Below are 26,599 nucleotides of genomic sequence, written 5' to 3'. Positions count from 1 at the left end.
TATTTATATCTCTTTGCTTATCTGTAATGCTGCTTGTTTATATTGTAAAAATTTGAATATCGTCTTTAGTCAATGGTTTATTTTTTATGCAAGCATAAGGACACGTTAAGTGAACAATAGAAGGCATGATCTTCTAGAACTTGTTGATTTTTTTTTCTAAAGAAAATACCGAGAACTAAGCATCAATATTCTTTATATATATATATATATATATATAGTCAAAATAAAAGAAACTTGTAAAAAGTGCTGAAAAAAAGTGCACCAAAATACACTAGTTGTATGCAATGGGCCCAAAAGAGAGAAGGCACAAAAAACAACTCCCCCTTAGCAAGACCCCAACTAATATGCAAAATCGAAAAAAGCCATAGAACCTCTCTCTATAAACAATTTCATCCACTAGAAAATATGACAAAGAAGAGAATTTTTCAAAGAAAGATCCATTAGCTCCACATTATCAAAAGACTTTGATTTCGTTCTCTCATTGTCAAGGAGCTAAGGAAGTTGGAGTGCTTGCTTAACTACAGTCATTCAAATGGTAAAGAGAGAAGGACCCAGAAGTGTGGGTTGTTGATGCTGAAGTGGGAAGGGACAGTGGGTTTTTGCCGAAGAGGGTAGATATTGCTGAAATCATTAGTCTATTTTCTTTAAGGGGATCTGTTACCTTCAAGGGTCTTTGTTTCTTCTTTTGGTTCATCTAGCAGTTAGCTATTTGCCTGCAAGAAGACTGAATTGGGAATTTCTATGCTTCTGTTTCTTCTCTGCTATGTTTATGGGTTATTATGGTTTGATATTTCTTTTTTCCTTTCTCTTGCCTTTCAGTGCTATTTGTATACCCCATGTATACCTTGTGCACCTTTTCCAAGCGCTTTTAATATATCTGCTTTTTACCTATCAAAAAAAAAAAGAAAAAAAAGGTGAATTCCTCCTTTGCTTAACAAATGGTGTGCATTAATAAGAAATGGCTATCAATTTCATTGTACAATCATGTTTTTCATTTTCTTACAGCTAAATGAATCACATATGACAAGTGGAACTCTTTTTTGTCTGAAATTAATTCTCTTGTTTACATGGTTTTGGTTTTTCAGGTCAAAATTGTGATTCGTCAAAATAATAAATAAATAATTGTATAATTGATGCTTTATTGTTTTCTGCTATATTATAGGATTAAAAGATAAAGTATCTGGCCAGTGGTTGAGTGGCAATGAAAGTGTTATATCTCTAGATGTACTATCTGGAGAAGCTCAAGCAGTTGGGGAAGGTACAACACAAGGTACTGAATAAAGATATCTTTCAACCTGTGAATATCCATGTTTATGAATAAGACATATAATGGTTTCATATTTTCTTTCTTTTTATTTTTATTTTTTATTTTTTGCAGTTATCCTTGTGGTTTATTTTTATTATACTAATGTTAATTTTCACATTCATGACTTGTAACCTATGAACAGTGTTCTTTGAATGTTCAAGTTTGAAGCTGCAGACAACAGTTACAGTGCAAAAGGGGAAGATTGTTCTTGTTGATGCTCCAATGGAGACCTTAACAAATGCCCCTATCCCTGCAAAAGGATATAATTTCTCTGTGAAGTTCAGGTCTGTAAATTAGCCTCTTTGTACTGACAGCAGTTAAGAATTAGCATGTCTTTCTTGTCTGATGTTTGGAAGTTTTATGCGAGCATGATGGTTCTTGTTTTCTAGATGCTGTATATGTGGAGGTCTGTAATTGCTGAAGCTTTATGCATTTGAGTAGACAAAAATGCTAGTGTCTTAACTTCTGAGCATGTGGAATTTTATATAATTTCCTTCCTTGATAGGCAAATAATGTGGAGTTCAGATATTTTAACAGTCTGATGAGCACTTTGACTATAGTTCCCATTTTTACTGCCCTTTGGAAATTCAGCAAGTGATTACTTAATGAAACTGTCAACACCTACTCCTGACATGTATAACTTCCAGCAATATACCAAGCTGAGCTTTTTGTTTCAAGATGCATATGGATTTAAAAGAAGAGGAACAGAAATATTTGCTAATGTCTTTCATCTATTTGTTTGGTTGCAGTAGTGATACCTATGGCCATGATCTAGAAGGCTTCAGGAATGATATGGGTGTCCTCTTTGACTGTAGGGTGGATCCACCTTTTGTCGGGTATGTTCCAATCTTTTGCTCTTGGTTGCTTGTGAACCACTGAATCATTTGTCTGTCCTATGTTAATTATTTTCCTTTTGTGAAATTAAAGGTATGCAAAACCCTGGAGGGATTTTGGCACTGGTAAATCATATTGCCTCTTCTTTCCTTACTCTCCAGAGCATCTGGCACGGTCTGTTCCGAAGTCAAAGGACATGAGACCATATATTTCTCTTTCCATCAGTGCTTCAGTGCAAGAAACCAACCATGTCTCAGGATCTGCATCGGCCCTTTTTGTTGGTGGGTTTTCCATCTTGGAAATGGGCAAGGTAAGATCCCATGTTCTAGAAAATGAAGGGGTTTACAATGGTGCATACAATTGGAACTCCAAAGAGAGAGAGAGAGAGAGAGAGAGAGAGCACTCCCTAGAGTTTTACTAATTTGCTGGTGCTTCACTAGTAGCTTTACACTTTTGTTATACTTTGTTTTTGCACTATATCCTAGAGAATTTCCCTCAATTTGAATAGAAAATTTGAATCAGTTAGGTTTATGATCTTTAAAACTGATTTGGTGAGGTAGTCCCCTCAAATTGGGTCACAGAAATCAAGCTTGATGACTCCTTACTTTCTGATGTTTAAAATGTTTGTTCCAGAATTTAGTGCAGTTGAATTTGACAGCAGGCTCCAACAAGACCATAATAACCATTTTGGGGAATACAGGTAACATAAATAGTTGTTTGCGCTTCTTCTGTTCAGCATCTTTGTTAACCTCTATCTGGACAACAGGGTTACCAGTCCCTACTAGTTGTGCAAATCTAGGTTGGAGCTAAAAAATCTAGATTGTTATAAATAATTATTTTATTTATATGCATATGAACGCATATGTGTGCATTTCAACCATGTATGGTAGTTATTCTAAACCCATAAAATCAAAGTCTATTGGATCCATTGCATTGCCTGTTGGGGTAGGATTTTGGAGCGTTTTCTTGTGAAGCCATCTTTGATGGTGGAACAGATCCTCTTGAATGCAGGTGCTTCATGTGTCATAGATAATGCTGGACTGTTTCTGTCCTCCATCTCTCCCCAACATCTTCAATCCACACAACCAACATTAACACTCTTGCTCTGCTCACTTGCATCTTAGTGTTAGATTTGCTTGTCATTGTTATCATGGAAATTGGTTTAATCAGATGTTTATTTCTTATTATAGATGTTGATATCCACTGGCATGAGCGGGATTCTATAATGATCAGTCCTGTGCATAAAGAAGACTTTGGGATTGGTGGGCTTGCAAAATATGAGGTGAGTACTGTGCCTAGTTTTATATAGTGGTTATAATGTGGAGTTTTCTGACAATTTTTTTTCATCTTAGTAGTAGATGTCCTGTAGAAATGAAATAACTCAATCCTGTTTTCCATATTACTTGAAAGTAAAATTCATGCTTTAGAATGTAGTAATGACAAAACAAAAAGGTCTCATTTCCAATGTTATGTGGAGAGTACATGTGTAGAAATTAAAGGTCTCATTTCCATATCTGATCTCTATTTCTTTTGATCATTGTCATCTATGCCCAAGGTCAAAGTGCTACAGGCCAAGAAATTCAAAGATAAAGTGGTGATCACACTCCCAGCCAATGGTGAGCCTAGTTTGTGAGAGTCCATTAAAAAAGATTAGGAGAGCAATGTGACATGAAGTGTATGTTTTACAGGCCAAAGAGTTGAACTAGATGTAAGCTACGATCCAGGAGAAAGGGCATACTCAGTATCCACTGTGAAAGTAACACTATGGGCAGGCGTGGTTGGTTGTATTGCTTTGTTGCTATTGACTCTGGCCATCTTCATATTCTTCTTGGACAGGCCTGACAGAGCTCGGCCATCCAACCCTCCAGCCAATTCAAGCATTGTAGCACCCACAACGCCTGATCGAAGGAGTCCAGCTGTTCAGAACGATTCCTCTCCTCGAACACCTCAGCCTTTCGTAGAGTACGTGAGGAGGACGATCCATGAAACTCCTTATTACACACGAGAAGGAAGGAGGAGAGTTAATCCTCAGAACACTTACTAGATCCTCCTTCAAAATCATGTATCATGTAGTAGGCAAGTGGCTGGAACCTGGTAATTTGTAATGTCAAGATTTTGATGTACTATATGTATATTAGAGACTGAAAACCCGGTTAGGTAACGTTTTTTAAAACAGTTTTGGAAAATAATTTTTCAGAAACAATTCCCAGGCGGTGAGCGCTTCAAAGAAGAGCAGCATGTTTTGTCAGACTTCATGTTAGATTGCTGAAGAGTTCTTTTCCTTCAACTAGAAGGTGGAATGGTAACTGAAACTATAATTTTTAAAATAATTTTATTAAAGAAAAAAATAACTTCTTGTGTCTAAGCAAGAAAACATTTATGATATTCTTGAATATATTATATTGAATGAATATTTGACACATATATTTAATTTGTAAAATAAAAGAAAAAAGAAAAAAATATACATTATTTTTTAATATTCCATATTTGTTTTAAATAAAAATTATATTACATTTCAATATTTGTTATTAAAAAATATGAAATTTTCCTTTTGTATAATAATATCTATTATTAAAATATTTAAAATTTATAAATATTTTTTTTATATTATATCATATATATGAGACATATATTTGTACTATTTTATAATATGTTTGATAAATATTTTCATAATTTTTCTTTTTTAGATTAGATATGTTATCTATCTTATCCTACTCATATGTTATCTCTAATATTAGATATATGAGGGTTTATTGTTGGGAAAAATAAGTTGCTAAAAATAAAAAAGAAGATTAGTATGAGAGAAGAATGAGAATGATGTAATATAAAAGTAAAAGTAAAAGTTGGTGAGTGATATTTAATATTATAATTTACCATCTAGAAATTTTAAAAAAATAATATTTTAAGAATATTGTTTTTTTGTTCTTAAAGCTTAAAATTACTATTAAGAAAAGTAGGATCATATATTGTTAGGGAGAGTCAGACTTCAACTCATGAGGATGACAATGAGACGAATTTTTTTTAGTAACTGCCTCATCCTATCCCTAATGGGATGAGTTTAGAGTGAGTTTAAGATTTTTTTAAAAACTTGGGATGAGTTTGAGACAGGTTCAAGTATTGTCTTGTTCCCGCCTTGTCCTGATCATATAAAAATAATATATAATTTTTAAAATTAATTTAATATAATTTTTAATTTCTTATTTTTAATATATATTATAATAATAATACATTATTTTCAATAAAATAAATTTTAAAAATAATAATTTAATTATTTATTTTAATTTATTTAGAAAATTTTAAAAAATAAAATTTTTTGAAAAAAATTAAATTAGATGAGATAAAGATGAGAATTATTTTAAATAAATAGGATGGGATATGGGCCAACCATCCGAAGGATCCGAACCCGCCCCGTTACCATCTCTCCACCGCCGTACTCCTCAAGTGTACATGCACCCTTCTCCCCCAAACCCCCATCACACCATTTATTCATTGCCACGTAATCATCTTCAAAGCCTCACCAGATTTGAATTTCACACTTTTAGCACAAAATTAATTACAAATATCTAGGGCACGCATTTCTGCTTCGTCTCCTTCTTTGTCTAACATTTGTCCAGGTCTCCGCCGTTGTAGCCTTTCGCCCATTGCCGGCACTCTCGGAAGCCATGGACTCACAGCCCACTGAGGCCATTCTTGATGGAGAAACTAACGACGTTAAATCCTCTCACCACACTGATGATAATGACTCCAAGCCTCACCCTCATACGGGTGACGGAGCCAGCCCTGGGTTAGTCTTCTTTTTCTTCATTTATCTTGTTTGTTTGTTTCTCGGGAAAATAGACTTAGCTTTTTTTTTTTTTTCTTTTCCGAGAGGCAAACAGAAATTTCGGTTTATTTCTCAGTTCTGAGATTCCGTTTTAAGTTAATGGCTTTTATGAGATTATCCTGGGCATTTCTTGGAGCCCATTTTCTGATCTCTGCAATTTATTGCTCTACATATGTAAATAACTGAAAATGAAAATGAAGTTGTCGGTCTGTTTGAAATTACAATCTGTGCGTGCTTAAAGTTTAAACCTATTCTCTCTAAATTTAAGATGGTTGTGTTAGCCTGATAAACGTTGTTGGCCCTTTAAATTGGTAGTTTAACAGTTTGGACTTGCTTTCAATTTATTCTTATGGTTCGCCGGCTCTGTTTGTTGTCCGTGTAATCAATTCCTTTAGTTCTCCATTTGGTTGCCGAGACAACTCTGGAAGAGAGAAAGATGAGTGTTATGTTTAATGTTCTATTGGGTTTTAAATGATGTGAAGTGCTCCAATATACCAATCCAAGTAGTTGCTTTAGGATGCAGGTTTCCTCAACCCCACCCCACCCCCCCCCCCCCCCCTCTCCCTTTTCTCTGAAACCAAATGGAGAATTAATGGTCAGCTTTTAGTTTTTCTGGCTCTGCTTTTTATTTTTCATCTAAATGAAACTTTGTCCTTTTCTCTTTAATTTTGCATTTTAGTTTCACCCTCTTCAGAAATGTGTGTTATGAATGTTACTAGCTAGCTTTTGATTCTATTGAAATGTAATGGCAGGAAGATTTTTATTGGAGGCTTGGCAAGAGAGACGACTTCTGGTGAGTTCTTTTTTCTGGTCTGATTCTCTATGGCCATCAAGTTTAGTTCACTGTGTTGTTTTCTTATCTGATTGTGATTGTTTTTGCAGCACAATTTATCAAGCATTTTGGTAAATATGGTGAAATTACGGATTCTGTGATAATGAAGGATCGGAAAACTGGACAACCTCGTGGGTTTGGGTTCGTGACTTACGCAGACCTGTCTGTGGTTGACCAAGTCATCCAAGACACCCATGTCATTAATGGGAAACAAGTAGGTTTCATTTGATGTTAATATTGGACCAAATTATTATTTTCTGCCTTACAAATTCACGGCAAAGTTTTTAAAGGCTCACCTCGAGTGATTCAGTCTTAAAATGCTTGAGGCTGTAAAATTTAGCAGGGATTTCATGAGGTCTTTGACTCATAGGCTAAGATATAGTGAAAGGTGCATTTTGGCACCTTTTTGGCTAACAATGCTGCCTTTAGTTATTTGATTTTATATTGAATATTTCTCAACCTTGTATGTTTTTTATTTCCTTAGATTAAAGCATTATTTTTGAACGACCGTTCTTTGTCTTTTTTAGTAATCCTTTATACAGGCTTGCTACATGTTAATAAGTGATGACACATTGACAAATTTTTGCCACATGTTAATAAGTAATGACATTAAAGATTTTTGTATCTGCAAAAATTTTAAAAAATGTTTGCATGTATATCTTTAGTTTTTTCATTTTTCTCTTTTACTATCAAACATGAATATTTTTTATTATAGAATAAGAAGTCCAGGGTTGAGCCTTGGCTTATAGGAGAAAAAACAGCGTGCTTATGCTTAAATTGAAGGCCTGTTTTATTACCTCTAACGTGTGGTTTTGCTATGTTTTAGGTAGAAATCAAGCGGACCATACCAAAGGGAGCCATTGGTGCTAAGGATTTCAAAACTAAAAAGATCTTTGTGGGTGGAATTCCAGCAACAGTGACTGAAGGTCATATTATTATTTTCTTCTTTTCTTCTTCTTCTTCTTTTTTAATATGCAAATGTCATATTGTGGTTTATTATTGCTAGTTTCTCTTTTATTAGTACCTTGGTGGTTTGAATACCAGTTATTAAGGCACTGAACTGTTTATCTCAAATGAGCAGAGGAGTTCAAGGACTTCTTCACACAATATGGAGAGGTTAAGGACCACCAGATTATGCGAGATCATTCCACCAGTCGTTCACGTGGTTTTGGATTTGTTACATTTGACACAGAGCAAGCTGTGGATGATCTCTTGTCCCAGGGGAACAAGCTTGAGCTGGCTGGAGCTCAGGTTAGTGGGTGCCCACAAAAATCAACACCACTATATTATTTTTTTGTTTCCTTGTCCTCAAGAAAATATCCATCTTTTTGCCATCAATCCTCTAATAGCTAATAATTATGGAGGCACAGAATTTTTTTTTTGGCAGAAACGATAAAACTAATAGTTGCTGATTTTTCTCATGACAACACATTAAGAAAATGGAAGATCCCCAAGTATACAAGCTTTGGTGCACATATGCTTGATTTCATCTTTTTACAAAGAATTCATGTTGTGGCATTTAAATTTTGATCTTATTTGAATGAGTGAAACTTTAGTTTGTTGCACTTTTTTGAACCTTAATGTCTCATAACTTATAGTTTTCTCAATTGAACAAGACGTCCTAATTTATGATAATATACTTCCACTGTTAGTTATTGCATTATTAAGTAGCTCACTGACCATTTTTTGCTTTGTCTGATGATTTCGTATTTGCATGCTCTTGTACTCCTTTGTGTGGCTATAAACCTTTGAATGCCATGTTTGCTTCCCCACCTTTTAAAATATCTTTAAATCTTCTCAAAACCTGTTAAAATATCCTCGATGGACCTTAAAATCATATTCTATTGTTAATATACTATTGACCAACCATCTTCACCATAGGAGATTAAAGAGAGAAAAATGCTATTTTCAAGAATGGACATTCATGGCAAAAATTATTCTGTTTCAATGCAGTTTTATTTGCTCTTGAAGTTGGCTGACTTGTAATTTCTTCTCTATGGCTTCATCCGATTTGTTGTGGAGTTGAGTGCTCTTATAATAATGCTTAATGAGGGAGTAAAGCCTCTATGTTGTGCAAATTGATTTAGATTATCTTACATCCTCCTTAAATTTAATCCCTATGTCTCGGCTTTTAAGCACAGTAGCTAGATTTGTGAAGAAACAGGATGCTCAAAGTTGAAATTAGGATTTTTATCATTTTTAGCTTCATAAACACCTACATATATGTTTATAAAAAATATATAATATATATTGCTTCTTGCCTTTTGGCCTAATCTGTATACCTCATGTGTACTTTTTTTTGATAGGAAACAACTAATATATATTCCTTCTTGCAAGCGTGTTTAATATATTCTTCTATTTACCTTTCAAAAAAAAAAAAAATCTATATATATATATATTGCTGTAACTCATTGTACATTAGGATATTTGGTTAAAAGAATGCTAATTAGTAGGTAGAAGAATTCTCTTTTAATGAAAAACTCATTGTCACTCCTTGTCATCGGGTGACCAAGTTGATTTCTAAAACAAAATAAAAAATAAAAAATTTAAAACTTGATAAGAGTTAGCAACTCATTAATCATGAGGAAGTGGAGCTTTCTCATTGCTTGTCAAATATGTTACTTCCTTTCTTTTTACATCTTTCTCCTTGTGGGGAGATTAATTATTTGACAAGAAATTATTTTGGTAATGGATGTTGTTAAATGACATTTTCTGGCTATAATTGCTCTAGAAATCACTAATTTTAGTGCCCTATTGTAAATTTGGAAGATGGTTTGGAAAGTCTGTTGTTACTACTGCCGAAGTTGTGCATAATGGGAATGTATATTTGCCATGTTACTGAGAGCTACTTCTCGGGAAAAAAAAAAATCACCTTTGGTTGTGAAAAAACAAAAAAAAAAAAAGGAATTTTTATGTGATCCAAACATGGCAGTGATGCAATCATTATGAAGTCATTACATGGGTCCAATTTTCTATTTACAAGATGCGGTTTTTGTGTGCATGTATGATAATCTAGATTTGATTTCTGTTCGTGAGATGCAGTTTTTGTGTGCATGATGTATGATAATCTGGATCTGATTTCTGTTTACAAGATGCAGTTTGTGTGTATGAAGTATGATAATCTTAGTCCGAATTTTTGTTCACTTGTAGGTGGAGATCAAGAAAGCAGAACCAAAGAAGCCAAACCCACCAGTGCCCCCATCCAGGCGATATTCGGATTCTAGACCTGGCTTTGGTGGGGGCTTTGGAGATGCTTATGCTGGCTTTGGAGGCAGCAGTTTTGGTAATGGTCCTTATAGGTCAGGTGGGGCCTATGGGAGTAGAGCCAGTGCCTATGCGGGATATGGTGGAAGTGAATTTGGCGGATATGGAGGATATGGTGGTGGCGGCAGCAGCGGCGGCGGCGGCGGCATAGGAACTTACAGAGGAGAACCCCCATCATTAGGGTACTCAGGTCGTTATGGGGGAAGCTTCAATAGAGGTTACGATCTGGGAGGTAGCCATGGTGGGCCTAGCGAGGGCTATGGGGCATATGGCGGTGGAGCTGGCAGCGGCTATGGAGGTGGCTATGATGCCAGCATTGGTGGTGGCTATGGAGGTAGCAGTGGAGGTCCCTTCTATGGAAGTAGAGGGGGTTATGGTGGTGGAGGGAGTAGTGGCCGGTATCATCCCTATGGAAGGTAGAAAGCATGGAAAGGGAAGAACCTTTCAACTCAAATGTAGCAGCAAAGGCAGTTGTCACGAGTCTGTAGCATTGAGCTCTCTAAATATTAGTCTGTTAGCTGTTATTCCTTGAGGGTACTTCTCTTTTGTGGGTAGGGGGGTGATATTTTTCAAGCTCAAGCTTCATGAATCCACTAACCCTTTTCTCCACCAGGACTGGACATATCTGGGTTTCATTTGTGTCTGTTGATTGACATGAACAAGATACACATTCTCTCCTCTTGTTTTCTTCATATTTTTTTCCTAAATTGTAGCAACAACAAAATGTTAACATTCAGCCTGGTATATTTCTTGACGAGTAACCTGAGGAAGATCATTGCAGTTAGCCTTTAGTTGTATGGTTTGTCACTATTTATATTCCCAGTTTCAGCTTTACCAAGTTATTACTCCCTACTGGTGACTGGTGAGTAATAAATGATTCACAATTGGAGTTGAGTTGCCTGCTATTTTGTAGTGTTAGGTGCATCCAATCTAATAAAAAGTTACAAAATCAAAACAATTTTCTTCAAAACACCACAACACTTCCATCATCTATTTACTAAATTTTCTATTTTTCCAAGGTTCACTTGATTGTTACAGAGAAGTTGGTCTAATTGGCCTTCCCTTTTTTATTCTAACATTGTGTTACATAAAAACCATTTATTTATATTTTCATTTCCTTGATAATTAAGAATCAGTTTGTTAGTGATTATATTTTATATTTAAAAAAAATGTTAAAAATGTTTTCTAAAATCACTATCAAATGAATCCTCAATATAATATAAGTGATTCATCCTGAATGCGTTCAGACATTAAAGATTTGTTTAGTAATTACTTTTGAAAATAATTTTCTATTATATATATATATATATATTTGATAATAAAAAATCTATTTTCTATTTTTTATTCTTAAAAACATGTTTTCAAAAAAATATATTTTATTTGTTTTTTTTATTGTTTTCACTTTTTTTAAGAATATTTATAAAAAATAATTTTCAAAAACTATTTTTCAAAGCTGTTTTCGAAAACAATAATCAAATAAACCTAAAAATCCCTATAATTGGAATCACTCTCAAACGTAATATACCCTTATTTTGTGTTTCTTACAATTTATAATAAAAATTTGAATGTTTTGTTTCACCAATAAATGCACTCTCATTTGGTAATTTTTTTTATTACAAAATCAAATAATATTATATATTTAAATTCGGAGCAAATCTACTGAGGATATTTTTGATTTTTGATTCTTACAATTTACAAAATAACGGTAATGTTCCAACCACAGAAGCCTGGCCCCAGCTCCTTCAAAAATATCTGTACCCTGGTGGCTATAAAATGACCATTATATCCCTTTTCCAATCCACGTGAAAGCGTCATGGTAAGGGTAAAATGTGAAAACAAAAAGGAAAAAGGAAAAAAAGAGTTCCGTTTTTCTGGCTCACTTCTTCTCTGCGAAGAATCTACAGAGACAGGGGAGGATGGCAATGGCGTCGAACCTACCTGCATATCAGAAGGTGTTTCTTCTTCTTCTTATTTTTCATATCATTCTTCACATTTTCAAATGAATTATAAAATAATCTGAAATTATTTGATTTCTTTGGGCAGTCGCGGGGACTCCAAATCTTCTGCAGAAAGAAAGATCGAGAAAGGGACCACCATCCCTATAAAGTCATCGAAATTACTCCTCCTCCCAAGAACCTCGGCGTTCGCTGCTTCCCCTCTGTAAGTCTCCTTCTGTAATTTTTTTTTTTCAATTTTATTTTCTGTTTAATTTCTAGAGTAAAATAATTCAAATACCAATAATGATTTGCCTAGTTTGTTGAAGTTAGGCACTAGGATTTCTTTGCGTATTATTGTATGCTTTAGAATTCAATATAGCTCATGATTGATGTTGTTTATGAATGCTCAAAAGTTGCAGTTTTGAATTAATCATAGAGCTTCTGCTACCCAAGCTACACGCTTACCTTTTCTTTTTTAATGTTAAGGAATTGATTCTTGAGGCTGAAACTCGGATCGATAAGATCTTTTAGAAATATTTTTGGATTGTCGAGAAAGTAGTGCGGTTTCTAGATTTGGAAGACAAAAAAATGTAAGATTCTAGGTTTTTTGAAAAGGATCATTTTGGTTGCAGTGCATTTTAGGTTTCCAAGTTTGAAAGAAATGTTCATTGATATCTCCATACCCTATGTTTGGTTTGAGGGGAAATGTAAAGAAAAGAAAAAGAAAAAACAAAAAAGTGAAGGAAAAAGAAAATTTTAAGTCAATAATTGCATATACTACTTTAAATAATAAAACCAAAGATGAGAAATATAATTTCCCTTAGCATTCTGTATTTTCCTTTCCTTAATACTTTCTAGGAACCAAACAAGGCAATAGGGTTTTGAAAATTTTATTAGCATCTCTATCAATTACTGAACATTCATTATTTTGAGGAAGCCTGTAAATCAACCCCTCACTGGAGCTCTCCAGTTTGGAAATTTGAACTTTCTTGCCTCTTTTGGCAATATCCTCCATCACCAACTAAAAGCATCCTATAAATGAAATTCAACCTCATTCTTTTTGTAAATTAATTTGTCAATGTGCCTAGAGTGGTGAACAACCGATGATACTACTTGAATTGGTGGCTTTTTTTTTTCTAGTTTAAGCTTCTTCTGCCTATGTTGATTATAAGCTTAGCTAACTGTGAGATTGGTAAAAAAAATATCTTCCTGTTTTGTTCAAATTGCTGGGTGTTAATCCCAACTAAGCATCTTGATTACTTAAAACATCATCGTGCCATTAAATAGTGCCGACAAATGAGTGAGAAAAGGTAAATAAAAGGGAGTGATATTGATATAGGCATTCAAATCAAACTTTGGTATTTAAAGCAACCTCCTCTCATGTTCCATCGGAATCAGTACCCTGATTGCTGCCTACTATTCTGTTTCTTTTCCTAAAGTCCCATGTGAAGCAAACCTATCCCATTGTCCTAACTTCTCATTTGACTTTGGATTTATCTTTATTTTATGTATTTGGTAGAAGTCTTTTAAGTATTAAATAATAGCTGATAGGCTAGTTAATACACATTTATGCATCTTTCAGTTTGATAAAACTCAATTCAGATCAACCGAAGCCATCATTCAAACAAGTTTTTCTCGATTCAACCTAAGGTATTATCTTATATTAAATCAGAAACATCATTCGTTCACTTCCCCCTTCCTCTTTTCCTTGTAGTGCCACCAAGTTGAATCAAAACACACCTAATTGCTATAGCCATTGGTCTTCACAGCACATCACTAAACCTTCTGTACCATTGGTCTTCAGTTCGATGACTAAGGACACCTGAAAGAGGCAGAAATGTTGAAAAATGAATAAAGGAAGACAGCACATGTTGGACAGAGACAGAGAATATTTAGGACTTCACTGTTTGAAAACGAATTCATGGTTTAAAAAATTGGAGGAAAAAACATGGAGGCTTTTTTCAGTTACCAAGATATGTTGGTTCCTTGTTTTCAAATTAAATAATCCAGTGTCAAAATCATGTATGATATCTAACCTGTAAATAGAGGAAGATGGATGGTTTCCATATGTGTTTGAATTATCTGTCATGCATGTATTTCTTTAATGCACTCAAACTGTCTGGTGTCGCATCCACATGAGTTGAGAAAGCAGAAAACTAGCAATCGATTCTTCCCTCAAATTCAATGTACACCCAGAACAGAACTTTAATGACCTGTCATGTTGTGAACATCATTTTGTTGGTCCATTGATTGAGATTAGTAGGCCCAGGTCACCTTTTTGAACTTAGTAACAGCTCAACATGATATAGTAACTGGGGTATTTATGTTGCTTTTGTGTCTCTTCTCATTGTACTTGCTCTGTTACAGAATTTGCAATGTGGGGAGAGCGTGACCATTGAAGGTCAAGCTTATACCATCTCAGCTGTCACTCATCGATACCAACTCCGGAAGGGCAAGTATGAACCTAGCGAGAAGAGGCTTGATGTTCTGTCTACTGGGAGATACATCTTGAACTTATATCTTGAAAATTTACTACAACAATCTTGACAACATCTACTTGAATAGATTTAAGTGTAGTTAACCAATCTCAGCATGTGATACTCTCATTTTCATTTAATTTTTATTTTTATTTTTAATCATATTTATGTCAAATCATTAAGCTATAAGGGCTTGTTGGTATTACTAAATATAGAGGGAGGGGAGAGGAGAGGACTTGCTTGATAAATTGTATATTAATTAATGCTTTAGTCATAATTATGCTCACCATTACTAGATCCAGAAAGAGCCCTGTTTGTTGAATTTTCTATTAAAGCTTTAGTCATATGTAGGAAATCAACAATGAATCCTTTGAGTTGGCTCTGTCGCTGCTGGTATATATATTTATATAATCATGGTGATCGGCTCTCGCCGTATGGCATGGCATGGCATCTTTGCTTCTTTATGCGCTCCAATTTAAGTTTGATTAATTCCATCTTTCCTGTTGCCCAACCCTAGCGGCTAGCCCGGCTTTGGCCTGCCCCCCACTAAGTTTCTTTTTTATGATAATTGACTGGAACCGTTGAGATTAAAATTCAAAATAACACTTTTAACGGACAAGTACATGACTGCTCTTGACTGCCGAGGATGGAGCCAGGAGTCGGAGTTGAATGAAGGAGGACTGGACTGAGGGAGGAAGAGGAGGGGAGAAATGATAGCCTGCGTTGCATACTAAAAATGATTGCTCTAACATGTTTACGTGATTGGTGACAGGGTGGTGGCCACAGGTGGGTCCACTGTCTTCCCATTTGCACCTAACACTACACGTGTCTCTCGACACGGATTGTGATGTTGATATTGCCAAGGACGATCCACATCACCTCCACTCCTCAACCACAGTCGTCCGATTGAATGCGGGGCTGGGGGGACCCACGTGATCAGCAGCGGCAGGCACCCCACCATCATTCCTCTTCATCATTTCATGGGGACTACTCAACCACCGTATCCCTTTGGTGTCTACCGTCTGCACTACACTCACGAAGCCTAGCATCGCCTGGGCCCCACACCACCCACTCCAAAAGACGATGGTGCCCTCCATGTTGCACTGCACCTCCGGCGCAGCTTATTAACGTGCACCTCCGCCGAGCATGACAGCCGGCCATGTGTTCCTGTTCTTGTTCACGTGAGCGCATGTGACTCCCCTCCCCCCTCCCCCCTCCCCGTTCCCGGGAATGCAGTTATGGTTTTGGTGCGGTTACTTAACCCATGTGATCACTTTAATTATTAGTTTTTATTACTACCGAAAAATAATTCCCATTAATATAATATTTACCAAATTTGGGAATGATTTTCTCACCCCCTGCCAGATCCCAAGGGTGATGAATCACTTGCCCAAATTTTTTGCTTTCTATATGTACTCAAATCTTTTTTGCTTTCAAGTTTTGAAATGAAAAGGATATTTCAATTATCTTTTCTTGTGAGAAAAATATTAAAATTGCCCCCAATAAATAAGAGGATGCCAATATCCTAAGATAAAAGAAAAATAAAAAAGAAGGGTGAATATTAATTTTTAAAGCAGGAAAGGGGAGAGGGATGCTTTATAGCTAAAAAGTATGGCCCCAGGGGAAAAAGGAAGGTGAGTAGTGTAACACTGTAACTGTAATCAGTAGAAAAAGGAGCAGGGGAGAGTGAAGAAAGGGTGCCCCATCTACCAAAAAGTGAGAAGAAGAGATCACTATCTCTCTAATAAATATTAATAATAATTTTTTTTTTTTTAGATAAAGAAAGAAAGAAGAAAGGAAGAAAGGAAGGAAGGAAGGAAGGAGCAGGGTAATAAGAAAGCAGAAGAGAGGATTAGTTTTGTGAAGGGAACATCATCCCAAAGATAAAGACGCCTTTTGCTTTGCTTTGCTTGTGAACTTGGGTTTTGGTTCTCTACTCTTTGATTCTCCCATTAAACGACGAAAAAAATAACTGAAATTTATTATTTTTATCGTTTTTTTTTTTATTATTCAATTCTCTCTCTCTGTCTATCTCTTTCTCTTTCTCTTTCTTTCGCGTTTGGATCGGATCTCAAAACAACTTTGAACAGCACACAAAGAGCCTACAAAGTTGTTTAGCTTTCTCTTTGGGGTTTTCTGGGTGGGGGTCGTCTCATTTTCGCTTCTTCGCCGGTCATGACCGCTTTCTTGCTCCGCATTCTCATTACTCTTTTGTAATAAGGTAATCTTTGGTTGTTGTTCTTTTTTTCTTTGTTTCTCTTTTTGGGTTTTGTTTGGTTGCCAGGATAACCGCAGGGAAGGGAAAGAAGGGGAGAGCACTTTTGTTCTGTCTTTGTGAGGTCTTTTGGTTGACAAAATCTGTTAATGCTGGGTTTGGGTTGAGAAAGCTGTGTAATTTTCTGGGTGCTATGTGGTTATTTAGATCTTTATTTATTGTTTATCATTTTTTTGGTATGTTATTTATTTATTTATTATTATTGTGAATTAAGGTTCATGTATTGTTTTCTCCGTTAAGTTTGGGGTTTTCTTGGATTTTATGGGTTGCTGGTGATTTACTCTTTAATGGGTCTCTGCAGATTTAGTGAATTACATTTCTTTTTTGAATTTGCATAATGGCTGATTCGAATTCATGCCTTCGGTTTGGGTGTTTGCTTAGTGGTTGTGCATAGTAGTGTCAATTACGACACTCTTTCTTTGAGAAAGACGCTTGCCCTTTGTTTGGTTGCTCAGAAAACTGATGAAAAGATTAAGGATATATTTGGGTCACTACAGTTTTATTAAGCTCTGTTGCGTGGAGGCTCTGTTTTCTCTGACTGTTTCAATAGTGAAATAAGATTCAAAATTTTATTTGTTTTCTTTTCACACGCTTTCTCAGCAACAAAAAGGGTGATAGTTTGTAAGCAATAGCCTTAGAATAAGGATCGATGAGCTCAATTGGATTTTGATGTGACAGCGCTGATGCTGAATTGCTCAATGGAATCGGTTGGTGATGGAGTTAGTTCTTTCCCAAAGACTCATAATTCTGCTTCTGTGATGGGCTATAACCTTTCTTCCATCTCTGGGACTTCTCGCCCCACTCGGCTTCCACCTCCAAAACAATCTAGAAATGACGGGGCTTCTTCTGCATCTTATGCAACTGTTCCTGACCATGGGATGAAGACTGTCCTACATGCAGTGGACTCTGTAATCAATGAAAAGCATTCCCACAAAACAGCACAAGATCATATGCATCTCGAAGAACTACATACTTCATCAAAACAATTATATAAATCAAACAAAGATCAATTGGTTGTGGGCCCAAATGATGTTCTTGATAAGATGGTGAAAAATTCTTCTCAAAAGCAGGTTTCAGCAGTGGAAACCAAATCTTGCATCAAGCATCCTGTTGATGTTTCTGAGAATTGTAATTCAAGTGGATTGATAGGTCCTGAAAATTTTGTTCCAGGCCCATGTAAAGGAGGTGTTGTAGAACCAAACAGCCAATTAACGGCTCAATCAGCAATTAGCTTTTGCGCTAGTCCTCAAAACAGTCTATACTCTGCAACTCAGTACACAGAAGCAAAACAAAGTTTCACCAACACGGAGGTTAGTGAATGTGCAAGCAGTGTAGAGAAGTCTGGTGAAAGTGCTGAAATTAGCAACTCCTGTGATTTTGCTGAGAGCAGGAAGACTAGTATCTACAGAGGTAGCACTGGCAGTGATGTTAGTGATGAAAGCAGCTCCAGCAGTTTTAGTAGCACTCTTTACAAGCCTCACAAGGCAAATGATACAAGATGGGAAGCAATTCAAGCTGTGCGATCTCGTGATGGGGTGTTGGGTTTGAACCACTTCAGGCTGTTGAAGAAATTGGGATGTGGAGATATAGGCACTGTTTATCTGTCAGAGTTGAGTTGCACTAGAAGTTACTTTGCCATGAAAGTTATGGATAAAGGAGCTCTAGCGAGCCGGAAGAAGCTTCTGAGGGCTCAAACAGAGAGAGAGATATTGCAATCTTTGGATCATCCATTTCTGCCTACTTTGTACACACACTTTGAGACAGAGAAGTTCTCTTGCTTGGTGATGGAGTTCTGCCCTGGGGGTGATTTGCACGCACTCAGACAGAGACAACCAGGGAAATATTTCTCAGAGCATGCTGCCAGGTCTGTTTTTCTTTTTGCCCTTTACCTTTAAACTTCTATGCATACATTAAAATGACCTAGTTATATATTTATGTATTGTCAATTGTCAAAATGCTTTTAGGGCAATACCACTGCTGCCCATCTATGCAGCTCATGGTGGCAAGTGCCAACTGTTTGGTGCTTAGTTTTCTAAGAAAACTGAAGAACTAGAAAATCCAATTTTGGTTGAAACAGTGTTGATAGGACTTGATGGTCTCAATGACTTTCCATTGCCTCATATGTTCACTATGGTGCTGTTAGAGATATCTTCTTTTCCCACAAAGGCCTCTGAGTAACAAGCTAATAGAGCGAATGGCTTGTAAAATTGTTCTCTTGGTTGCTTACCCGAATAATCTTGAGATCATGTCTTAATCTTGAATGTCTAACTGGCTCCTCAATTAATCGCACACATTTTTTTTGGAGAAATTGCCCATTTGAAATTGGTAAACAAAACTTAATTTGAAACACTTCCACAAAGTTGATATAACCCTTTCTTTCATATGCTACCTTTGCATTTGTCCACTGAGCCTTTGGTCCCTATCTCCTTCCCCTTTCTTCTTCGGGACAATTTTCATTTTGTTAAACCATTTTAATAGTTTAAAACAATTGGTGGTTTATTTTTTCTCCAAGTTCTTTCCGCTCTTGGGTGCCAAACCTTTCATGAAAGTTTTACACTGCTTCAATGACATCACATGTAGGTGGGCAGACTAAGAAATGCCCAACATATGTTGCCTTATATAAAGAAGTGTTACTTTTTCTATTTATTTATGATATCATTCAAAAAAAAAAATCTGATTTAATTATTTAACTACAAAACTGTAATACCAACACAACTAAGTTTGTGTAGTTTTGAGTTATAATTAATGTAAGTTTTTACTTGTCACACTATAGTTAACATTCAGAAAAATAAATAAATTCCAATATTAATTGAACCAGGTTCCCTTATATAAAAAAGATTTATATATGTGGTTGGCATAATTGGTAGATGGTGATTAAGAAATTAAGTTAAACCATGGTTAAGAGGTGAACACTTAGGTGGTGTTTTTTTTTTTTTACTTAATTCTAAATAGAACTTTAATGCTTAATAATGTTAAGTATTAGGTTGTTTATTTTTTTAATAGTTTATTTCTATTAAATATTAAAAAGTAAAGAAAAACCAACATATTACTTTTTCCAGTAAAAAGTTTATAATAAGTCATGAAAAAGTAGAAAGACAAACTACTTAAAGTCTGAAAGCAAATTGCTTTCAGCAGAAAGCTAAAAAAACAAATGCCCTCTTAGTCAGTCTTCTTTCTGAAGTATTGTCGCTGAAATGTAGATGTAGAACATACAACAGTACTGGTAAGATACATGGATTTAGATGAGATAATTGGCTAGATATAGATTTTGAGATGAGTTGATTGGAAGACAATCCCAAGTTTACATGAACCCATTCACCACCCTACAAGTCAAGCAAGACAAAACATGCAAACATGCTCATTTAATAGTTAGTTTACAGGCATATGATTGATGCATAGCCACATTTAGTAGTTTATTTTTACATGCATATTTGTTAGTCACTTTTATGCAAACGTAGTGTACAGAATGAGAGGTGAATTGGAGTATTATAGATGCATGTACTCTCACTAACCTGTACATATTAGATGATGATGATGATGATTATGCAGTTTTATCTGAATTAGAATGGGATCTATTGGAGAAAAATCAAGTTGAATCGGTACCTGTGGCTATAGTTTTACTAATATCTTTTCCCTTGTTCAGGTTTTATGTGGCAGAAGTTCTCCTTGCTTTGGAGTATTTGCACATGCTTGGGATCATTTACAGGGACCTGAAACCAGAGAATGTTCTGGTGAGGGAAGATGGGCATATAATGCTTTCAGACTTTGACCTCTCCCTAAGGTGTGCTGTCTGCCCGACGTTGGTCAAATTCTCAAACTCAAGCTTGGAATCCAAGAACTCAGGATATTGTGTTCAGCCTGCTTGCATTGAGCCAACCTGTGTCATCCAGCCATCTTGCATCCAACCCACATGTTTTGCTCCACGCTTCTTGACAAGGGCCAAGAAAGAGAAAAAGGCAAAACCAAAGAATGACATATATCATCAAGTGAGCCCTCTCCCAGAGCTCATAGCTGAACCCACAACCGCTCGATCAATGTCCTTTGTGGGTACTCACGAGTACTTGGCACCTGAAATCATTAAAGGTGAAGGGCATGGCAGTGCTGTTGACTGGTGGACATTTGGGATCTTTCTCTATGAGCTCTTGTTTGGTAAAACTCCTTTTAAGGGAGCTGGAAACCGGGCTACTCTCTTCAATGTGGTTGGGCAGCCGCTTAGATTTCCTGAGTCACCTGCAGTAAGCTTTGCTGCAAGGGACTTGATAAGAGGTTTGCTTGTGAAAGAACCACAGCATCGCCTTGCATATAGGCGTGGAGCAACAGAAGTTAAGCAGCATCCGTTCTTTCAGAGTGTGAATTGGGCACTCATTCGATGTACCAATCCGCCAGACATGCCAAAACCATTCATGATAGACTTCTCTGCAAGAAGTGACACAACAAAAGCACCCACAGCCGGAAAGGTCCCAGGTGTTGATGTGAAGCCTTCTGGTAATTATTTAGAGATCGATTTCTTTTGATTCTTGTGATTGTTTCCTCTCTGCTTCATTTTCTATCACCTTTTATTGTATTGTGCTTCAATGGCTTCTCTTTCCATTGCCAAGGGGGGGTTCTAATATGTGGGTTCCTCTGATAAAAGCACATGTAACTGCTCCTTTGTTACTGGGCATCACATGATAAAAACTGTGCTCATGAAATTCAAATGCAATTAAATGAGGAATGAAGTTGCTGCATCTTTCTTGCTGTCCCACATTGTGCCTCTCTTCTTCTCTATTTCTGTATCATACCCAATGGAAAATCCACACTGTAGAGTGCAAACATATAACTTATACCCTCAGCCAAGGATGATCTCTGAGCAGTTGGGTTTGAAGAAAAAGGCCCGCGAAAATGAAACTGTCGCTCACAGATCCATTTCCTTACCCCCCCTAATGAGCCTTTTCCATTACCATCAACCAACTGCCAAAGCTTTTTGACCTAACTTTCTTCATGGAATCTCCAACACATTCTCCTCTTAGTTCCTCAATCACCCAAGGACACTGTTGGGCCCTTTTTGTCTCCCACCAATGTTGGTAGCTCCTCCCCAGCAATCAACTCAGTGAAGCTACACCACACTTTATTTTACTTTCTTAGATTCTTAGTATCGTTGGGAAATTGACAGATCCTTTGACAAATGCACTGTAGTCATACTCAACTCATATTCTTCTACCAAAATCACCCGTCATTATTCCTCCTATCAAAGAAGAACATAAAATCCGTTTTCACCTGATTGAAACATTTTTAATTTGAATATTTTTGTTAATAGTGTCTCTATTAAAAATGTTTCTGTGGAGAATAAGCAACAAGTTCTTTTATTTAAGTCTTAAGGCAAGTTGCCTTAATACTTAAAATATTTTTAAAGTTGTTTATTTTTTTTTTAATTTGTCATTTTTAAGACAATTTTGTCCTTTTGAAAAGGTGATTTTTTTTTATCATGTTGAAAAAAATTGTTTTTCTTCTTTCTCCTTTCAACCCTTAACTTTGCTGTAACACCCAAATCCATTTTTTAACACAACATTAAACCAAATTTATTTTTAAAAATGAATTAAATTTACATAAGATTGAAATGGAAACAAATTATCATTCTAATCTTACATTTCCTATATATATATCCAAATACAAAAATTGAAATTACCAAACTTATTCTTATTGAAAGGGAATAGAAATAGAAATAGAAATAGAAATATTGATTCTGTTCCGATCTAACAAACACACCCCTAAATCAATTGATTTAACTCTTGGGTCTTGAAATAAACACAAGTTTTCGAGTTCCAAATGAAAGCCCAACCTACTCAAAGGCCCAATCCATCTATTTGATTGATTCAAACGAGGAACCGTGGGTCTAATTTATGCGCCTTTAAATTTCCGCTTAAGGCTACAAGCAATTTCGTAAGAGATTACGTCAGCAACCGCAACATGGGACACGCCACATGCTAAGGCTACTCGCCCGCGTCTTTTAAATTCTTATACTCGCTCACTCTTTGATGCCATTTTTTTTGTGCACAATAACCAATCATTAACGGGTCAAGAAAATAGTGATCAAGTCACTGCTTCGTTAGGTGTATTAATCTCAAGGCCCATTTAGAATTAAGTATACCGCCAAACTTTCCAGTCTCAACAACTTTCTATCACGTGGTCTCTGTTACCCTACCATTTCTCGTATCTTGCACCGGTTTTGGACCTTATACCTCACGCGCTCCCAGTTCTCCTCCACCTCCTGACGTGCAAGTCACGGATTCTTTTGCGTGATTTCAATTCAATTATTGATTAAAAAATACCCTTATTTTAACGGAGGAACATAACAGCGCGTGTTGGCAAACGCTTTCTGCGCTCATATGATTGTTGAATGGTATTGAAAATCTTGATCGGTTGAGCAGGAGACAAAAGGTATGCGCATTGGGCACCGTAGGGGCACTCTGATTTTTGTCGCGCAACATTATTTCTCCTTCACCTCTCTGCAGCCGAGACTCCATCGATTCGGCTCTCATTTCCCTCTCAAAACCCTAGTTTTCTCCATGGCCGAAGCTGTAGACAATCCCTCGTCCTTCTCCGGCGAGTCTGATGAGGACTTCAAGTATGGCTTCCAGCGAGAGGAAATGTACAAAGCCTCCATCGCCGGCACTGTCGATGCTTACGACCGCCACGTGTTTCTCTGCTTCAAGAGCCCCGAAGATTGGCTTCCTCGCGTCGAGGGCTCTGATTCCGATCTGCTTCCGAAGCTTTTCTCCTCGGCTCTCAAGTCTCGCAAGAATGACATTGCTGTCAAGGTCGGTTTCATATGAAGAACTCTGGTCGGTTGGTTAATTCTGGTGTTTCTTTCTGCGATGTATGTGTTGAGTTTGGATCTGATGAGTTTTGTTGAATCGTTGCTTTTGCCTTTTTCTTTTGTTTTGGACAGACCAAGTTCACGATATGCGAGGGACGCGATGGGACTGAGTTTTCGGATGGAGATGTTCTGATTTTTCCGGAAATGATCAAATACAAGTAAATTTAGTAGAATTTGTGTTTTATTCCTTGAAACTTTCTTTCTATGTTGAGTATGAAAATATGCTGATTCTCCTTGAAAGTCGGTAGAACTAGTGAAATGCTTCCATTAGTAGGGCTTTATTTTTTTTAATTTTTCTTTGGTGGGCTTGGGGTATTATAATTTTCATGATCTTATAGTCGTGGAACCAGTAGGCATGAACCCATGTTTGATCCGATCAGCCTAAATTCTTAAATTAATTAAACAGTTAATCAATATATTAAGAATTCCAATTCCAATTGCTCGACGTGAAAAACCATCCACAAACATGCCCATTTAATCTAACCAAGCTAATGTACTAACAGATTAGATGTGGAAAAAAAAAACGAAATTACAGGAATAGTGGCAATGTGCTGTAGTTTACTCCAGGTTGTTACCTTTGTCTTGTAGATGGTTAGATATTAGGGTTTCGGTTGTTGAAATTAGCATTTTCATTGACTCTGGAATTTTTTGTTTTTTTTTTTTTTGTGCATTTCTTGAATGAAGGAGTTTGAAAGATTCAGATGTGGATAGTTTTGTTGATGATGTGATTGTGAATGGCAAACCCTGGGCCTCTGGAATGCAAGAGGTGTTGACTGGTTCCCACATATTTGTGTGTGCTCATGGTAGCCGGGATAAGAGATGTGGTGTTTGTGGACCAGTACTTATTCAAAAGCTCAAAGAGGAGATTGACTTGCGAGGGCTGGGGGATCAAGTTTTTGTAACCCCTTGTTCTCATGTTGGGGGCCACAAATATGCTGGAAACTTGATAATTTACAGTCCAAATCCAGAGGGAAAAATTATGGGCCATTGGTATGATACAAATGTTAATTGCATTCCAATATGAAAAACTGATTTAATTGGATCACTAGTAGCAGTAAATAGTTTTCTTCATTTACAGGTATGGTTATGTGACTCCAAATGACGTTCCTGAATTGCTTGATCAGCACATTGGGAAGGGGGAGATCATAGAACGAATTTGGAGGTTTGTATCTTTGTGTTATGCATAGGCTCTCTTCATGTACATTTTCTTTTGAATGATTTGTTGATACTTTTATTAATGATAATATAGCAGTGGAATGATTCCTTGTGTCTGCTAAATGTGATGAACCTTGTTGATGTTTAATTGAGTATTTATGTGATGAAGCTTTTCACCAGGAAATGATATATATATATATATATGTGTGTGTGTGTGTGTGTGTGATTTTATCTAAAATACCCCCTTAAGAATGGTATGAGAATACATATTTGAGGAGTGCAATTTGTCAGTTATGTAATGAACATTCGCAATGTCGAGATAAATTGTGGGTGTATTACTCTCTCTCCTGAATCTTTTGATTGGAATTAATCTAGTTTATTTTGTTTACAACAGCTTTTGAAACGAGTCTAGCTGGATGCTTTTGTTAAATGTAATTGAAGATTTAAATATTCCTGTTTCAATGTTAAACTATGTCTTTTTATTTCTCTTTGTGCATGTATGTAGCTCAGTTTTCTCTTACTGAATTTGACATGTTAATCACTGGACTAACCCTACGTTTTGGTTTTAGAAAATTGAGAGGAAAAATAACGTAAAAAAAAAAAGTGAAGGAAGATAAGTTGCTAACTAATTTTAATTATATTTGATTGTCTTTCATATTTTCATGGTAACCAAATATGAAAAAAATAATTTTTCTTAACATTTTGCTTTTCTTTTCTTAGTATTTTCCAGGAGCCAAACATAGCCTAGGGGATTTGTACTATGGGATGTGAGTGCAGAATTAAATGCTTTAATTTTATCTGCCTGGTGAAAAATGTTCCTCCGTAGACTGGGAAGTAACATGATTGTGAAATACAGAAGTGGAAACTTCCTTTTTTTCTTCCTGAGAATTGGATTTATCCATGCACTTTCCTAGATGGGCAGCCACAGTGATCTTACTTATTACCATACAATTCTTCATTTTGTTTGAGCCTTGTGTCTTTACCTTCAAGAAGTGATACATGAGTCTTTAGGTATTCCTGGTCATCTTTGCTCGTAAGAAATATACTCTTTTATCTTTTTCTTTACAGTTGCTATGTAGGATTAGTGCTTATCATTTCGCCCAGATTTTATCCCGAAGGAGCATATAATTAACAATAATCAACTGCAGGGGCCAAATGGGTTCATCTACTGAGGAAGGTGAGAAGGTGGATGAACAGAAGCTGCCAAATGGAAAAGATCAGAAGAGGAAAAAGAAGCATCAAGAAGACAGCCCCAGTCTGGGCAATAAAGAAAGTGTGGCAGGCTGTTGCCAGGGAGCTGATGGAGTGTCTTGTTGCAGAGATGCAACTTTGGTGGATAAGTGCACATCAGAGGAGCAAGGAAAGAAGGTATTGACCAAGCTTTCCCACTGGATGGGAACATGGGAACAAGGTGATGTGTTTGCCACCATTGCTGTAGTTGGAGCAGTGGCAACTGTTGCTGTGGCTTATAGCCTTTATAGGAGGTCAGGCTGAAAAATGGTATCCATTTTGTAGTTGTGTTTGCTTCTGGGTGTGTTATACCCTCGTTTTTTGTAGAGGAGAGATGAAATTACACTGATTGAATAATCCTCCATACACTACTTTAGAAGGAGAAAGATGATACTATGTTAGGGTAAAGTCGATTTGAAAGATGAAGCATTTCCATTTCCCTGTGAGTTCTACTTAGGCATAACTTAAAATATTTTTCAATCTTTGTGTTTTATCACGTGCTTCAATTACTGCCATAAATGCATTGGTCAGATTGTTTCTGATGTTGCTGATACTAAGTAGCTTAGTTGATAGAAATTTGAATGGGGGTACAATGTGGGGAACTACAATT

The 26,599-nt window shown here is 36.3% G+C and overlaps 4 protein-coding genes across 5 annotated transcripts in view; all 4 read left to right on the top strand.

Moving 5' to 3' along the window:
* LOC100257580 (nuclear pore complex protein GP210) overlaps nt 1-10,850 on the top strand; it is a 75,318-nt gene extending 64,468 nt beyond the window's left edge. Inside the window, exons 29-42 of the mRNA XM_059742663.1 lie at nt 1,163-1,270; nt 1,449-1,590; nt 2,056-2,142; nt 2,234-2,450; nt 2,774-2,840; nt 3,331-3,422; nt 3,696-3,756; nt 3,829-4,160; nt 4,432-4,434; nt 6,720-6,756; nt 6,846-7,013; nt 7,626-7,721; nt 7,877-8,046; nt 9,946-10,850. Coding sequence (XP_059598646.1) covers nt 1,163-1,270; nt 1,449-1,590; nt 2,056-2,142; nt 2,234-2,450; nt 2,774-2,840; nt 3,331-3,422; nt 3,696-3,756; nt 3,829-4,160; nt 4,432-4,434; nt 6,720-6,756; nt 6,846-7,013; nt 7,626-7,721; nt 7,877-8,046; nt 9,946-10,479 — 2,114 coding nt within the window. The 3' untranslated portion in view covers nt 10,480-10,850. The remainder of the gene's footprint in view (nt 1-1,162; nt 1,271-1,448; nt 1,591-2,055; nt 2,143-2,233; nt 2,451-2,773; nt 2,841-3,330; nt 3,423-3,695; nt 3,757-3,828; nt 4,161-4,431; nt 4,435-6,719; nt 6,757-6,845; nt 7,014-7,625; nt 7,722-7,876; nt 8,047-9,945) is intronic.
* A 1,014-nt stretch (nt 10,851-11,864) lies between these two features.
* On the top strand, nt 11,865-14,768 carry LOC100262706 (uncharacterized). Its single transcript, XM_002273615.4, has 3 exons — nt 11,865-12,011; nt 12,103-12,219; nt 14,364-14,768. Exons 1-3 carry the CDS (start codon nt 11,976-11,978, stop codon nt 14,541-14,543), a joined length of 333 nt encoding a protein of 110 aa, XP_002273651.1. The 5' UTR covers nt 11,865-11,975; the 3' UTR covers nt 14,544-14,768.
* A 1,300-nt stretch (nt 14,769-16,068) lies between these two features.
* LOC100268156 (protein kinase PVPK-1) lies at nt 16,069-21,475 on the top strand. Of its 2 annotated transcripts, none has more exons than XM_019225173.2 (3): nt 16,069-16,694; nt 17,349-18,612; nt 20,392-21,475. In XM_019225173.2, the coding sequence occupies exons 2-3, from the start codon at nt 17,432-17,434 to the stop codon at nt 21,260-21,262; spliced, it is 2,052 nt and encodes a 683-aa protein (XP_019080718.1). In that variant the 5' UTR covers nt 16,069-16,694; nt 17,349-17,431; the 3' UTR covers nt 21,263-21,475. The 2 variants fall into 2 exon arrangements, with proteins under 2 accessions (XP_019080718.1, XP_002272711.2); XM_002272675.4 differs by having other exon boundaries at nt 16,073-16,694; nt 17,427-18,612.
* Nucleotides 21,476-23,063: 1,588 nt separating this feature from the next.
* Nucleotides 23,064-26,482, top strand: LOC100261102 (altered inheritance of mitochondria protein 32). Its single transcript, XM_002273374.3, has 5 exons — nt 23,064-23,545; nt 23,677-23,762; nt 24,289-24,594; nt 24,683-24,766; nt 25,908-26,482. Exons 1-5 carry the CDS (start codon nt 23,168-23,170, stop codon nt 26,251-26,253), a joined length of 1,200 nt encoding a protein of 399 aa, XP_002273410.1. The 5' UTR covers nt 23,064-23,167; the 3' UTR covers nt 26,254-26,482.
* The last annotated feature ends 117 nt before the right edge of the window (nt 26,483-26,599 follow it).

This window comes from Vitis vinifera, chromosome 14 (assembly GCF_030704535.1).
Source record: "Vitis vinifera cultivar Pinot Noir 40024 chromosome 14, ASM3070453v1".
Classification (NCBI taxonomy): domain Eukaryota; kingdom Viridiplantae; phylum Streptophyta; class Magnoliopsida; order Vitales; family Vitaceae; genus Vitis; species Vitis vinifera.
The sequence above is the reverse complement of the archived record's forward strand: the minus strand, read 5'-3'. Positions and strand labels throughout refer to the sequence as shown.

What these genes read in the sequence shown, in the direction of transcription:
- LOC100268156 (XM_019225173.2), top strand. Translation starts at nt 17,432, where the DNA reads ATGCTGAATTGCTCAATGGAATCGGTTGGTGATGGAGTTAGTTCTTTC. An exon ending in TTCTCAGAGCATGCTGCCAG is followed by an intron (nt 18,613 to 20,391) that starts GTCTGTTTTTCT and finishes TCCCTTGTTCAG; the next exon opens with GTTTTATGTGGCAGAAGTTC.
- LOC100261102 (XM_002273374.3), top strand. Translation starts at nt 23,168, where the DNA reads ATGCGCATTGGGCACCGTAGGGGCACTCTGATTTTTGTCGCGCAACAT. An exon ending in AGAATGACATTGCTGTCAAG is followed by an intron (nt 23,546 to 23,676) that starts GTCGGTTTCATA and finishes TGTTTTGGACAG; the next exon opens with ACCAAGTTCACGATATGCGA. An exon ending in CCGGAAATGATCAAATACAA is followed by an intron (nt 23,763 to 24,288) that starts GTAAATTTAGTA and finishes TCTTGAATGAAG; the next exon opens with GAGTTTGAAAGATTCAGATG.
- LOC100262706 (XM_002273615.4), top strand. Translation starts at nt 11,976, where the DNA reads ATGGCAATGGCGTCGAACCTACCTGCATATCAGAAG. An exon ending in ACCTACCTGCATATCAGAAG is followed by an intron (nt 12,012 to 12,102) that starts GTGTTTCTTCTT and finishes TTCTTTGGGCAG; the next exon opens with TCGCGGGGACTCCAAATCTT. An exon ending in GCGTTCGCTGCTTCCCCTCT is followed by an intron (nt 12,220 to 14,363) that starts GTAAGTCTCCTT and finishes GCTCTGTTACAG; the next exon opens with AATTTGCAATGTGGGGAGAG.